Source organism: Dipodomys spectabilis, unplaced genomic scaffold (genome assembly GCF_019054845.1).
Source record: "Dipodomys spectabilis isolate Male_0828 unplaced genomic scaffold, ASM1905484v1 ptg000034l, whole genome shotgun sequence".
Lineage (NCBI taxonomy): Eukaryota > Metazoa > Chordata > Mammalia > Rodentia > Heteromyidae > Dipodomys > Dipodomys spectabilis.
The window spans coordinates 2,270,838-2,286,355 of NW_024870711.1; the positions used below are offsets into that span (position 1 = coordinate 2,270,838).

At 46.1% G+C, this 15,518-nt stretch overlaps 1 protein-coding gene across 1 annotated transcript in view; it reads left to right on the forward strand.

Annotated features, from left to right (window-relative positions):
- The window catches only part of Tbxas1 (thromboxane A synthase 1), a 140,851-nt gene that overhangs the window by 86,868 nt on the left and 38,465 nt on the right, over positions 1-15,518 (forward strand). The window contains exons 6-9 of the mRNA XM_042677300.1: positions 2,831-2,919; positions 5,252-5,400; positions 7,209-7,339; positions 12,333-12,644. Coding sequence (XP_042533234.1) covers positions 2,831-2,919; positions 5,252-5,400; positions 7,209-7,339; positions 12,333-12,644 — 681 coding nt within the window. The remainder of the gene's footprint in view (positions 1-2,830; positions 2,920-5,251; positions 5,401-7,208; positions 7,340-12,332; positions 12,645-15,518) is intronic.

Genomic DNA, 15,518 nt, shown 5'->3' on the forward strand with positions numbered 1-15,518 from the left:
CATCATCTCTTCTGGTACCTTAAGGAAGCTTCCAGTGTGGCATTTCAACTTGTTTTCTTTTGTTGTGAGACAGGACCTTAAGCTGTAGCCCAGGCAGGCTTCAAACTCTTATTAATCTCCTGCCTTAACCTCCTGAGTACTGTGATTACAGGCTTGAACTACCATGTTGGCTCACACAGTCATTTTGCTGTTGTTTCTTTGTTGTTGTTTTTTTTTGTGGGGGGGGGAGGTTGTTAACCATTATTATTTCTCTGAAGTGTAACTAAACAATATTTCAGCACCTGGGATTTTGTTAAAACAGAGTATATTTGTACGACTAAGATTATGAAATTAATTGAAGGCTGCACCAGGCATGGATGCCTCTTGCCTATAATGCTAGCTACTCAGAAGGCAGAGAGCTGAAATTTTTGATTCAGGTCCAGCCTGTGCAGACAAATCTGAGAAACTCTGATCGAGCAAAATGCTAGAAGGCATGGCTCAAGTGGTAGAGTGACTGTTGTGAGTAAAAAGCCAAGTAAGAGCACAAGGCCTTGGGTTTAAGCCAGGGTACTGGTAATAAAGGAAAGAAGGAGGGAGAGGTAGAGGGAGGAAGAAAGGAAAAGAGGGAAGGAGAGAAGGAGGGAAGGGAAGAAGGGAGGGAGTTAGGAAGGGAGGGAGGAAAAGTAGCAGGAAAGTTAGCCACAGAAATAGAGCTTTGAGAGTACCAAGTTCCCCAAACATCAAGGAAATCTGAAATTTCTTGGGAGTGATAGCTCAAGATCCATTTACATATACATTTCTACCAATAGACTATTAAATTGATGGTATGTGGGGATTTAGGAAAGAATATCTTCTCCATAAAATAGTAGACATGTGTTACAAAGAATAAATGAGGATCACCATACTCATTTCCTCTTTGAGCAGACTTTAGGGTAGGCAGTTGATGTAAATTACATTTCTATTTGGGCTAATCTTTTAACAGAGTTGTCCCCTGCCAATTTATAGGTAAATGGTGCCTGGCTGGGTATTTACTGATGTTCATACATGGTTGGCCAAGGGATTTGGGAAAATTCTGCAGCTACCTAAAATAGCTACCTAGTAGACAGAGGCCCTTAGGGCTCTGCATTGAACCTGTCGACATTGCCAAGAGCTGAAGACCTAGAAAGTGCACTCTCCAAGTTCCAGATGGGTCAAGGGGAGAATAGCGAATGCTCTATGCTCCGTATACCACCCCTATCCCCAGCTTCTCCCCAGCATAGAGAGGTCACCTCTGCCCTTACCCATGCCACAAGTCTGTTCTTATACCACTCAGCATGGCGGCAGCCGGGCGGGGGGGGGGGGGGGGGGGGAGATGCAGCTGGCTGGGAGGGAACTGCAAAAGAGGGAGGGGGTTCAACAAAGCCATGTGCTCTCCCAGAATCCCACAAACATCTGCCCACACTAGCCCACGGGGGGCCCCCTTCTTCCCCCACCCCCATGCCATGGTTTTAGGACAGCTCAGAGATTGTCCTGCTCAAAGCAGTACAGGGAACTCATTACAGACATAAATGTGATATGAATACAGAGCCTTCTAAGGGATGGACCCCAGAGGGTCAAGGAATCAAATGCACAAAGCTATGATTCGTGGGGAAAGACCCTGTGGTTTTTTTCAATGACCTGAACCTCATATTTGTTTGTGCTGGGTTTTGAAAAAGTTGTCATAAATCTGGGCTGGTGACTGAGGTGCAGGGTACAGATCACAGGAAGTTTCCCATTAACTGGCTCCTCTTACAGGGCCACCGCTTAGGAGTGATCCTAATTTAAAAAAGAATAAAGCAGTCGTGTACTGGTGGCTCACGCCTGTCATCCTAGCTACTCAGGAGGCTGAGATCTGAGGATGGCAGTTCAAAGCCAGCCTGGGCAAGAAAGTCTATGAGACTCTTATCTCCAATAAACAACCAGAAAACCACAAGTGGTACTGTGGCTCAAGTGGTAGAGCGCTAGCTTTGAGCTAAAGAGCTGAGGGACAGCGCCCAGGCCCAGAGTTCAAGCCCCATGACCAACCAAAAAAAAAAAGGAAGAAGAAGAGGGAAGAATAAAGCAATGCATGCAGACAGCAGGAAGAGTAATGGGAGGGGTGGGGAATGATCGAGGAGGGTTTTTTTTTTTCTTGTTTTGGGGGTTGTTTGGGTTTTTGGCCAGTGATCACTGCATGAATGTTCATGAGAGTCTTCTCAACAGTTTTCTCTTTTTGAAACGGCCCATAGAAAAATAGTTTGCAATTAAAGAGAGAAGTCAACAATGTCTTCGTGTAGATCAGTGCCTTGCTCTGGAGTCCAGAGGGACTTTGTACTGGAAGGTTGGAGCAGCTTAGGCACCCGTGAATAACCACTCCTCAGAACTGCTCTAAAAATAACTCGCATCTTAATTAAGAAGTTGAGATCGATGACCCCGGTACCCTTGGATGCTGGATTCTTTGTTCGAATTGAAAATCTAAAGTGTGATTGGAACAAGCAAACGTGGACTTGGGTTAGCTAGAGAGAGTGGACATTCGGAGTGTGATCAGGTTCTCTAGTGCTAACCACGCATGCAGTTCTAAGGATTTCACAAATACTCTCATAAACTCTCTCATCCTATTCACCTGAAAGCCTTTCTCTTTGCACCCCTCCACTTTGTCTTCCTCCCCCAAATTAAAGCTTGTTTAAGCTTAAAATAGATGTTTCCAGCTATGGTATTTTTTTAAATACTTGTGAATTTAGAACTTCTGTCTTAATTGTGTGAGAGGCCCCCTCAGAATAACCCTGTCATCTACAGCCCACGGAGGCCTGAGCCCTGCATCAGACCCTAATTACACCTCTGTTCCCGTTATCAGATGACGCCCCTCATCAGCCAAGCCTGTCATCTTCTCCTGGCTCATTTGAAACGCTGCGCAGATTCGAGGGACGCCTGCGACATGCAGAGGTAAGGGTTGCCCTGCCAGAGCGGAGAAACCTCAGCCTTGAAAAGGCTGCTTCTTGTAACTGTACATAATTACTGGACAATTACCTTGGAAATAGCAAACGGTGGAAATGCAGGGAGCTCATAAAAGCATGGATGGACTGACTAATGAAAAGAAACGAAGCCCATTTAAAAGGTAAAAACAAAGTGACCACAGCCCAGGGCTGTGTGGCCTGTGGATGGCCTTGCCCTCCAGGGGGGCGGGGGTGGGGGAGCCCGTCTGCACTGTCACATCAAGAGAAACTGTGAAGTTCCTCAACAGGAAAGTCTCAGCTTCATGGTGACACCAAATCTAAGCGACCGTTTGGTTGCTTTAGGCCCAACAATGGATTGCAACAGGTCAAAAATAGAATGAGGAGTGCATTCCAGCCACCGCTGACGTGTGATTATCATTGCTACTAAAATAATAGCACCACCAATACCAACATTTATATTACACCATAGGTGAAGGGAGCCCATTGGCTGTATTCTCTCTGATAATGAGGTACAGAAGGTAGAAAGGTAAGGTGGCTGGGCCAGCTATAAAAGCAAAGCAAATAACTCGTAAGACCTTTCGATCTTCAACCATCAGGTTCCGATGAAATGACACGGGCAGTCAGTCTTGTTTTAACTATTGCAAGAAAATCGATTGTAGGAATGTTCTTGATAAAAAGAAATTAAAGGAAGTGGTGCTGTGGCTCAAAGTGGTAGAGCACAGCCTTGAGTGAAAAAGCTCAAGGACAGTGCCCAGGCCCCGAGTTCAAGCCCCATAGCCAACCAAAGGGGGGTGGGGAGAAAGGGAGAAGGAAAAAGAAAGAAAGAAAGAAAGAAAGAAAGAAAGAAAGAAAGAAAGAAAGAAAGAAAGAAAGAAAGAAAGAAAGAAAGAAAGAAAGAAAGAAAGAAAGAAAGAAAGAAAGAAAAGGAAGGAAGGAAGGAAGGAAGGGAGAGAAGGAGGGAGGAAGAGAGGGAGGAAGAAGGCAGGGAGGGAGGGACGAAGGAAGGAAGGAAGAAGGGAGGAAGGGAGGAAGGGAGGGAGGAAGGAAGCAAATCAAAGGCTGAGCATCAGTGGTTCATGCCTATAATCTTAGCTACTCAGAAGGCTGAGATCTGAGGATCATGGTTTGAAGCCAGCTGGGGCAGGAAAGTTCAGGAAACTTATTTCTGATTAACCACCAGAAAGCATAAGTGGGGGTGTAACTCCAGTGGTAGAACGACAGCCTTGAGTGAAGAAGCTGAGGGAGAATGCCCTGGTCCTTGGTCCAAGCCCCAATTTAACAAGTAAGAGAATAAAAGCATTCAAGACTTCTCAGTCATTTGGAAATACCGTTCATTCTCTGATGCTGAGGTGGGGGCTGGATGACTTATGTAGAACTTGCCTAGGCCAAAGACAAAAAATAGACTTGGTAATTATAAAAGGCTATTCATAACCCAGTTGTTAGGATTCTTAAAAAGAATTGAATCTGAAAACTCTTGTAACTAAATAAAAAAGAATATTTCTAGTTTAAAAAGGGCTGACATTAATCAAGATGCATTGTATTCATAAACTGCTCTGTACAACTACTTAAAGATAATAATAATTATTATTAGTAATAATAATAATAAAAGGCCTTGGGGGAGACAGGCTTCCTGCAGCCTACGAGGGTAAATTTTCTGGAACTACTGCCAGGCACTTTTCCTTCTGTTTGCTCTAAATTGCAATGTGTGTTTTCTGAACATCATATACATATGATCATGAAGCCTGTGTCAGTGTTCATCTGCTATTTCTTGGAGTGTGAAGAGTCCTTGTTTTTTGTTTGTTGTACGTTTTTTAAAAAAAAGAAAATGCAAAATTATTAGAAAGAAAAAGGGAGGAATTGATAAAGTCAGCTAATCAAGTTCTTCCTTCACCAATGTCATTTTGACAGAGGTCCGTGAATCTTAGATTCTGGCCTGGGATGGGCTTCACACACGAAGATCGATCAATCAATCGGAGGGCAAACCCCAACAGCAGTGGGGCTCCTCTTCTCCCTCCTCCTTCTTGGTATCTGACGCTATTCTGGTTGGTTAAGGCTACCTGAAGGCCACGTGGGTCCCTCCCCTGAGTCCTTGCTTCTGTAAGCTCCCTACTCTGTCTCTCCTCATTTCCTGCTGTTGCTGCTTATTCCAGAAGCTCCTCCCCCAGTGTTTGGCCGAGCTCTGCAGGAAGCTGTTCTCCTCAACCCCTCTCAGGGTTAGAGTCACCCATGTGGGTGATGGCGCCTTGCTTTGTCAGGAGAGGTGCATTGTGGGTAGGCCAATACCAGCATCCTTTCCTATTCCAATGTCTCCCTCTCCTCAGGAGCTACTGCTGTTACACCACAGATGTGGTAGCCAGTGTCGCCTTTGGCACCCAGGTGGACTCCCAGACAGCTGCCCAGGACCCCTTTGTGAGCCACTGCCAGCGGTTCTTCTCCTTCCGCATCCCCAGGCCTCTCTTGGTTTGCATCTGTAAGTAGAGCTCCTGCTCGGGCCTGTGAGACTGGTCCTTGGCTCTTGCCACTAGGAAAGGACACTCTGGGGTCTCTGAGCAGTGCCCTGTGGGAAATCTGTCCACCTGGGCCACCTATCACTCACACAGGGACCCAGGCCTCTGTCACACACAGGGGTGGGGACAGTGAGTGAGTTCTGACAGTTGCCCTATGAGAAAAGTATTCTTCTGCCCATATTCAGGATCTGAAAACCTGAGGCTTAGAAAAGTAGAGCCAAGGCTGGAACCCGAAGCCTGTCACTTTTCTAGGATTTGTTTTTTCTCCCCTCCAGTGACATTTCCTTCCTGTGGAAGCTAGTGCATCGTAAGCTAGAAATGACAAGATGGGTGACCAGGAAAGGATCTAATACAAGAAGACTAGTCTATTGATTTTACTTTCATTGTCCAAGTGAACTATTGCCCTCTAGCCAGTTCTAGAACCTTCCTTCTTGTTTTTATGGAGGCTCTGGAGTACTGTTGATGATGACAAAGGCGAAGGTTTCCAGCCGTGCTTGCCAGGCTGGCAAATTCTATTCATTCCCTGGCCAGCTTCCTCTCTATTTCTGAGTTGATTTCAGTGGGAAGCCCACCCACGTCCAGCAACGCTCACCCACATGGTAGAGGTTGCTGTGAGGGCCAATCAGCTTCCTCCTTACCCCAACCTCCCATTGGGCTCCTGGCCTTGAGTCTCCCTCTTGCGCATGCCTTCAGCCATGGGATGCACCTGTGTCCCCCAGAGCAGGTGGCTCCATTGTCCCATCCCTGCTCTGTGCCTTTAAATAAGCCAAGTATTTTGGAACCTCCTGGGGTTTCTCCAGCCTAGCTCAGCAGAGAGCTCTGTGAGTACAAGGCCTACCAGAAAGGTGGGGGGAGGGTTGGGAATGGGGAGCTGTAATTCCCTGTGGCCCAGAGCTCCTCTCTAGGAGGATTAGGTGCTCCTGGCCCAAGGAGCCTATCTCAAAGGCTCAGCCAGGAAGGCCTGGGCTGCCTGTGACAGGATCAAAGGAGCCCACAGCAGATAGGGCCAGCATCTCTGCCAGCAGCTGCAGTAGCAGATCTTAGCGACAACTCAGGAGCCCACTTTGGGGACACATATCCGGAGAAAGAAAATACCAAATGACCAGAAAGTTAAGGAAATGAATGAGCTGCTACTTTTGTTTTGTTTTGTTTTGTTTTTTTGGGTCTGGTCATGGGGCCTGAACTCTGGGCCTGGGCGCTGTCCCTCAGCTCTTCAGCTCAAGGCTAGCGTTCTACCACTTGAGCCACAGCACCACTTCCGGCTTTTTATTTCTTTTTGCTTATGTGGTGCTGAGGAATCAAACCCAGGGCCTCAGGCATGCAAGGCAAGCGCTCTACCACTGAGCCACCTTCCCATCCCCTTTTGTTTTGTTTTGTTTTTGTTTAATGACATGTGTGCCAGGACTGGTGCTTGAAACAGGGCCTTGCATTTTTGCTTAGTTTTTTTTTTTTTTTTTTTTGCTCAAGGATGGTACTCTACCACTTGAGCCACACCTCCATTTCCTTTTTTTTTTTTTTTGCTGTACACAGTGTAGCGGGTACAGTCATTGGCCAGGTGCCTCCCATGTACACCCAAGAAAGCATGCGCAGAGCAAAGGTAGAGTGAGGAGGCATTGGGCCACCCTGCCGCAGGGAGCAGCGACTCCACGCAAGGACTCACCTCTCAAGTGCTCATTCAAGGCCAGCATTTGTTCCCGGGTACCAGGCATCTAATAGCCCTGGTTTATTGTCACCCTCCTTTTCAATGCCACTTTTGTTTTTCTCTTTCAAGTATCATTTCCATCCATAATGATCCCACTGGCCCGGATTTTGCCCAATAAGAACCAAGATGAACTGAATGGCTTTTTTAACAAAGTCATTAGGAATGTGATTGCCTTGCGGGACCAGCAAGCAGCAGAAGAGGTAAGGTATTTCATTAGGACACAGCAGAAGAGGTAACATGTGTTAATAGGACACAGCCTTGAAAGGGAATGAAACTCATTTGCATGGCTCTCTTCTTTCACTCTCCATCACTCTTCCTTTCTCTTCCTCACGCCGTCTATCACGATGTGCCGGTCCTTTACCAAGCCATGCCTCCCAACCTTCCAGGGCCAGTAGGAAGCAAAGAGAAAGGCAGAGGAGGCTCAGCAGGAATGAGGAGGGGAAGGGGAAAAGGGAGGGAAGGCCAGAGGAGAAGAAGGAAGGGAAGTGGGAAGGGATGGTACTAGAGAAGAGAAACTCAGAACAACACGCTTATCCCCTGACAAGGGGGGGAGCATGGAAGCTGTCCCCCTAAACTGTCTCCTCAGCTTAGGTATCAGCCAAGCCTGGTTATACCAGCCCCCAAAGAATCCTCCAAGAATGACACCTGTAATCCTAGCTACTCAGGAGGCTGATATCTAACTATCATGGGTCAAAGCCAGCCCAGGCAGAAAAGTCTATGAGACTCTTATCTCCCGTTCGCCACCAAAAATCCAGAAGTAGAGCTGTGGCTCAAGTGGTAAAAAGCCTGCCTGGAGCAAAAAAAAACAAGGGGCAGCACCTTGGCCCTGAGTTCAAGTCTCCCCTGTAAAAAAAAAAAAAAAGTGGGGGGGGGGAGTTTTTAGGTAAATGTGCTCTTTGCAATTCTCTGGAGAATCTTCATTGTGGCTGGAATTCATGAGAGAGTTTCATAGCATGAATGGCGTAACTGAGAGAAATTGGGGCAGCCCTCAGCCAATCCCATGTTCCCTTTCAGAATGGAGAGTGTTCCAAGAAAATCTGTGCTTGGACCCGGTCTTGTTCGTATGCCTAGAGATTTCCTTCCTCCCGCCACAGTTGCACTCTGCTTTCACACAACAGACATCAAGTAAATTTTTGTTGCCTGACCTTGGCTGATTTCTGGTGTGATGGATGATCGTGTCAGCTGTTCTTTAAAGACTTTAAAAGTGAATGAAAGGAAAAACAGAGCTGAAAGGGCTTTTCCAAAAGCGACTTATGCAGATAGAGCTTTCAAAGGGTTTTCTCAGAGACCAAATGGCCCAGAGGAATCGTGAGGTCTACTGGTGAAGGCATTGGCCTGGAATAGAATCAGAGACAATGAATGGCTTGGTGCACTGAGCAGCCCTGGGCAACAACCTTGTCACACTCTGGGGATTGTGGGGCAAATGAGTCTGGATCCAGAAGTTGTACGAAGGTCTCCACCAGCTCTCGGCCCCTGGGCCTACATGGCCATGAACTCTACATGAATGTACTTGGAAGTGGGGGAAGAATCAGCTAACTGATGTGCTTGGACCCACTTGGACGCCATAGATAAAGGACCGAACATTCTAGGTGTGCACTCCTCAGCCTTGTGGATGGAGCTCGGGGGACAAGGAATGAGGGAAGAACTATTTCAGACTCATTATTTCTATAAAGGAATGGCCTGTGAGAGGTTTTACACCACACACACACACACACACACACACACACACACACACACACACACACACACACGCACGCCTATCCCTGAACCTCACTGACTGTGAAAACAGGCTGAACATTTAAAAACTGTTGCAATGAGTGACTTACTCAGAGGTGAGAGGTTATTAAAGATCCAATTACTGGGATTGCCTAGAGCTTTTTCTTTTATAAACTCTACAGCTATTTATTTCAAACAATGAGTTGATCTGAGAGAGAGGGGGGAAAAAAACCCCAAATCTCCCAATTACAAACCAGGACTGCCCCTGTCAAGGCAGCGATCCGGTTACTAAGAAAACTGACTCTCAAACCATCTAACTCCGTGTACATTCCATCAAACAGATGTGTGTTTGCGCAGTGAAATGCTGCACAGATGTTCAAAGGTAAATATTTTTCTAAGCTCTAGCCAATGGGTGGATTAGACACCTCCATCTATCAGGGTGAGTATTTTTCTTGGATATAACCATACACCAGCCAGCCCTGGTTCAGTCCTAAATAGATAGTGTTCAGCTAGCCCCCAGGATGCACTGCAAATAAAAGAATAAAAGACTACTTTAATGTACCTTCTCTAGGCAAGGAACCCTAGAGAGCTGGCATGTTCTCCTGTCTCTTAGTTAGAGGTGAAGCTAGATTTCTACCTGATTCCACTGGCCCTTTGGCAGCCTGGCTGGGTGAGAGAAAGAGGAAAAGATGCTGATTGGCATTCTAGAAAATACACAGCTGTATTACATACAACCCAAAGAGATTCAAATGGACCAACCAAGAGCCCCAGGAGGGCTCTGAGGGCCCCAGTGGAATGGAGAGGTGATGCTAAGGGAACCTTTGCCCTCTTGTTAGCTGGCACAGCCCCCGCCCCCCAGAGGCTGGAGGAAGCAGAGACCTTCTTGAGGCCTCCTGAGCCTCCAGGTCAGGGTCAGCCACAGTCTTCGTTATGAATCCTGCCAGGTTCCCGGCAGACATCGTCCAAGGTCACACGGCTGGAAAGTGGAGCCACAGAGATAGTTCCTGCTTTCCATTTTCCAGCGCTGGATTGATTGCACCGTGCAGTTGGAGGCTGGGGGGGGTGGGGGGGTGAGGTCCTGTCCTCGGGGGTGGACATCTTCTCATAGAGCAGAAAAGCCAACCACAGATGAAATGATAAGGGTCTTAAAGATGGAATGTGTGTCACATAGATTATTCATGACATAAAAAGGCAAAAACCAATGCACTGAGAAAACACAACTGGTAAAGTACTCTGAGATTATAATATTTTCCCAGTGGAGGTTGTGCTACTCTTCTTTTGCAGTTTTAATCCCATAAACTTGAGAGAGAAGAAAAAAAAAATGAGCAACATTTGGTGTTCATGCATTGCATCAAAAAGACATTTCAAAGAAGGGAGGCGCCAGGAAGACATGTTGTGAATCTAAAGCAGTATCACACTCACCTGTATTTAGAATTAGTGGTGAGAACAAGAGGAATATGCAAATTACTGATAAGAAAGGCAGGGAAGATGCTAAGAAAGTTCGAAGCACATAAATGGGGTTGGGCTTCCTGAGGAAAAAGGGGGAGAGGGTGAGGAGCACACTGCTACGTCCGAGGCTTTGAGGACAAGCTCACCCTCACCAGCTCCTGACCCCGCTCATTCTGTTAACTTGCACAGTGTATAAAAATTAGGGTTCCCTATCACCCTACATCGTGCATAAGTTGAACAACAAAGTGCCTGCTCTGATTTAAATCTAGAAGATATTTTCTGGTACAAACATGTAGAACGTACAAACCACATAGCTGTGGTTCCCCCATTTCCTTCAGCTCACTGGGAAATGTTGAATGCAGATGTTACTAAATATTTAAGTAAATAAACACTATGCTAATAAATATATTTTAATATATTAAAATATAATATCTAATATTATTATCTGTTAAGTACATTTGATATGAAATAAATTTAGCACAAATTAAATAATAAAAGAGTAACTTCATGCTCAAAATACTGATATTATAGTTTTGAAAATATTCATATGAATAGTTATATATGTATATATAAATATATATATTTAAATAATTATGTCTATAAATATATATTATTAAATAGGTACTATTTAGTTATAATATATAACATAGGTAATAATAGATAAGTATACAATTATATCTATATATTAAAACATTACTATTTATACTTATTAATATTAATTTGTATTGTTAAATATATGTAAATATATTGATATAGTAACATATTTTATCTAATTATATATTTATATGTTTATATTATATATTTACTTATATTTTTATAATTAGTATCAATATATTAGTATTTATATATGTTAACACATATTGTTTGTATAATGTATTAACATATATTTTATACAATATAATGTATAGTAGATTATAATAGATAACATTAATATAATGACATGTTTTATATAACATATGTTAATAAGTATTTTAGACAGGTGCACATCATTATACCAATTGCACACCTACTGTTTTTACAAAATGTGATACTACTGTGTATTCTGTTTTGTAAGTTGCTTTTTCATACGTAACAAAATGGCCATACGCTTTTCTAGATCATCCTAGACAGAATGGCCTCATCCAGAATCAATAAAGGAAATGTGGCACAGATACACAATGTGGTATTATTCAGCTATAAAAAAGAATGAAATCCTGCATATGGAGTTACATGGATAGAAGGTGGAAGACATGTGAAGTGCAATACGCCAGGCACAGAACAATGGATACAGTGCTTTTGTTTGCTCGTGTGGGGCAGAGCTGAAAGTTGACCTTGGAGTTAGGCAGGATGGAGAAGGGGGACAGTGTAGGGGGTAGGTGGATCACAGGTGCCAACTGGCTAGGAGGACAGAAGGGTGACAAGATCACAGCATCTTATTATATACCATAGAGAAATCTAGAAGGGTCTGAGGTTCTCAATAAAATTTAAGGAGATGAAAACTCTAATTACCTTGATTTGGCCATTATGTACCAAATACTTGAATCAGACCTCTACCTCATAAGTAATTCAAAGCAAAGACAAGAGCGGCCTTGTCTTTTTACTGGAGGGTCATATTCTGGTCCCCAGAGAGTGAGGGATCAGTGCCTAGATTAAAGGCCATTCAGGTGGCTTCCGACTCTCACCATCTCAGACCCTGTTCCCACTGAGCTCTTTCAAAACTCTGCCTGTGACTGGGCGCCGGTGGCTCACATCTGTAATCCTAGCTACTCAGGAGGCTGAGATCTGAGGACCACAGTTCAAAGCCAGCCTGGGCAAGAAAGTCCATGACACTCATCTCCAATTAACCACCAAAAAGCCAGAAATAGAGTTATGGCTCAAACGGTAGAGTGCCAGCTTTGAGAAAAAAAAAAGCTAAGGGACAGAGCCCAGGCTCTGTCAAACATCAAAACAGAACAAAACAAAATCTCTGCCCACAAGTCTTCCTCTGACCTCATTCTGCCTCCTTCTGTGACTCCAAGGCCATAATGCACATTTTCCTCTCTGTCTCAGAGGCGGAGAGATTTCCTCCAAATGGTTCTGGACGCCCGATATTCCAAGAGTGCTGTCGGCCTGGAGAACTTTGACCTTGTCAAAGAAGTCCTGTCTACGAAGGGCACAGAGGACCCTCGCCAGAAACACCAACGCAGAGCCCCAGCCCAGCCTCTGAGTGTGGACGAGATCGTGGGCCAGGCCTTCCTCTTCCTCATTGCAGGCCACCAAATCATCACCAGCACGCTCTCCTTCACCACCTACCTGCTAGCCACCAACCCTGACTGCCAGGAGAAGCTTCTGAGAGAGGTGGACCTGTTCAAGGAGAAGCAGGTGAGTAGCATGGGACCCACACGTCCTGACACACCCCAGGACAACGGATTCTGAAAACGCGCTCTCGAATAACTCGCTCAAACCAAGTCCTATGTGCATAAGACACACACACAAGTGGTAGAGCACCAGCCTTGAGCGAAAACGCCAAGCAAAAGTGTGAAGTCTTGAGCCCAAGCTCCAGTACTGGCATCCAAAAACGCCAAATGGTGTTCATGGCGTGGGTATCTCAGGCAGCTCAGCAACCTGACTGAGGGCCCTGCCAAGGCCCAGGAAGGAGAGGAGGGCCAAGGGCAGCATTTGGGAAGGATGAGTGGTTGCCCAGTGCTCTGACTGTGGGGTACCCCACTGAGGGAGAAAGGGAGGGCCGCAAACAGGCATAAGAACGGGCCAAACTGATGCAGGATCAAGAGCTGAGCTGACGGGGAGGTTCAGAGATGGAGGAAGGAAGGTAAGATGAGGCAGATGAATGGCAAGTCCAGGTCCGGGCATTCTTCTGAGGTAAATAAGGTCCCTCTTGGCCCAGTGACTTCCACAGGTGCTTTGTATGCCGGGGGTTTTCTCCTCTTGTGTTTTCTGGGTATTTGTGTTCGTTTGATCTTTGACCTTTGTGACAGAGAGCCGTTTAAACTCTGTGTTTTGAAAGGAAGACGTTTGTAATGGAATCCTTTGTCCTCTATCCTGATGGAAACAGCCGTGACATCCTCAGGATTGCAAGGGGGCCTGTTCTGTTCTGGGGGATTATTTGAAACTGAACTGAAAACTGCTTTCTAGAAAACTCCAAGTGGGGAAGTAGAGGCAGAGTTATTCTTCCTACTCCATGGCAGTGTTTTGTTTTTTGGGTTTTTTTCAACATTTGAAAAGTGCATCACCGGGTTACCAACGGTCTCAGCATTTGGCTGAACGAGCTGTGGTCAACAGCAAGTTCTCTGTTGTCATGACAACTGCTAAGCCAGGCTCCCCCCCCCCACATACACACACCCCCTCCTGCTTATCCAATTGATCTCTTGAGCCTCAATGCAAGAGTTTCTATTTATCCTTATTACTGTTCAAGTCAGTCCAAATAATTCAGAATCTCCATTCTGCCATCTGTCATTTTAGCGGCTCCTCTAGCGTTGTGTCATCGGAGACTTGTTACGCATGTCTCCCGTTTCATCCAAGCCACCGATGACAAGGTTGAACAGGAATAGGGTTTCCTCTACTTTGACACTGATCCATTCATCAACATTCTTCTGGCATGGGGTCTCAACAAGCCACGAGTCCAAATAACCCCGCTCCCACTAGCATTCCTGCCTGATGAGTGAGTGCATTCATATCTGCTTTAAACGGAGGAGGGGCATGGGGCAAAGTTGATGGGGATACTGACTGCAGGAGACTAAGGAGCTAGAACGTGTATCCGTTAGGATAGAGTGAGACACATGACAAAACCCCAGCTCAACTGAGTTCAGCAAAAACACACTCAGACGCTTGCACTTGGCACAAATGACTGCAACTCGGGGATCGAGGTGGTGTGGGGCAGATCTTGAGTCAAGCCTCAAAGGGGTGTTCAGGCCTAGGTTCTTGTCTATACTGCTTGACCCTGGCCTCATCCTGGCCTCTGAAAAAATCCTCAGCAGTTCTCTGAGAATTCCTGGGATCAGCCCTCCCCTGCCTGCCCTGACTAGAGAGAAAGCTGGGCCGAACATTCCTAGTGGGTCACTCTGGTTGGAAGGCTAAGGTTCCTGCCCACTGGAGGACCAAAGAGATGGGGACACCCATGGTCCAGGCCAGTCAGACCCCAGCTTCCTAGTTGAACATCCTCAGGTCAGATGACTGAGAATCTGGGGGAGATGTCCCAAGGGAAACAGGGTGCTGGCCCAAGCTGGCAGCAGAGGGAGAGCAAGGCCCTCACCTGGAGTAACCCAGAGGCAGGTCACGTAGAAGACGTAGCGGCATCTGACAAGCACCCATGCGGAGGTAGACACAGAGGGAAGCTGAGGGAACTTCATGGCTGTCTAAGAAGCCCTAAGTTATGTCTGTTAGGCAGTATCTTCCTTCTAAATTAAAACCTTTCAGGGCAATAGAAGGTCAAATGTAAGGGAGTCTAGGATGTGGTGTTACTCAGAGAGCTACAGGACCCTGTCCGAGCTCACCAGCTCCCTTGGTAGCCAGGGCTGGCGTGTGACCTGACAGGATGCGGGGCCCCTCCCACGTCAAGTCCTCATGAAGTCACCCCTTCGCTCTGCCACCGCTGTCCTGGCCACAGGAGGGCATTGCCCACTCACCTGCTCCTGGCTTCCTTCCATCTTCCAACCTAGAGCTGCGAGCCTCTCCCCCAAGGTACCACCCCCATGGGGCTAGGCAGACGTCCCCAAGGTACTGAGGAGACCCCCCAGGAGGGAATGCACTAATCCTGGCAGGAAAAGACTTTTAGACCTCAGTGGACATCAAATGGTTTGGAGAGATGGTTGGAAAAGCCCTCGGATGGATCTCTCAGAGGTGCACACTGATGTTGGGGTCCAGCAGCCTGCCTTTGTGTGTGTGCATGCGTGTGTGCGTGCTAGTTCTGGGGCTAGCTCTGGGCCTGGATGCTGTCCCTGAGCTTTTGTGCTAGCACTCTACTACTTGAGCCACAGCTCCACTTCTGGATTTTTTGGTGGTTAATTGGAGATAAGAGTTTCATAGATTTTTCTGCCCAGACTGACTTCAAGCCATCAGAGCTCAAGTGTCTGAGTAGTTAGGGTTATAGATGTGAACTACCAGCTCCCATCAGAAACCTGTATTTTAATAAACATCTCCACTGATTCTGATGCTGTTATGCCTGCATCCATTTTAAGAATATAACCTTAGACTCTCAAGGCCAGATCAAGAAAAAAAACAGAGGCAAATATCCTGCAC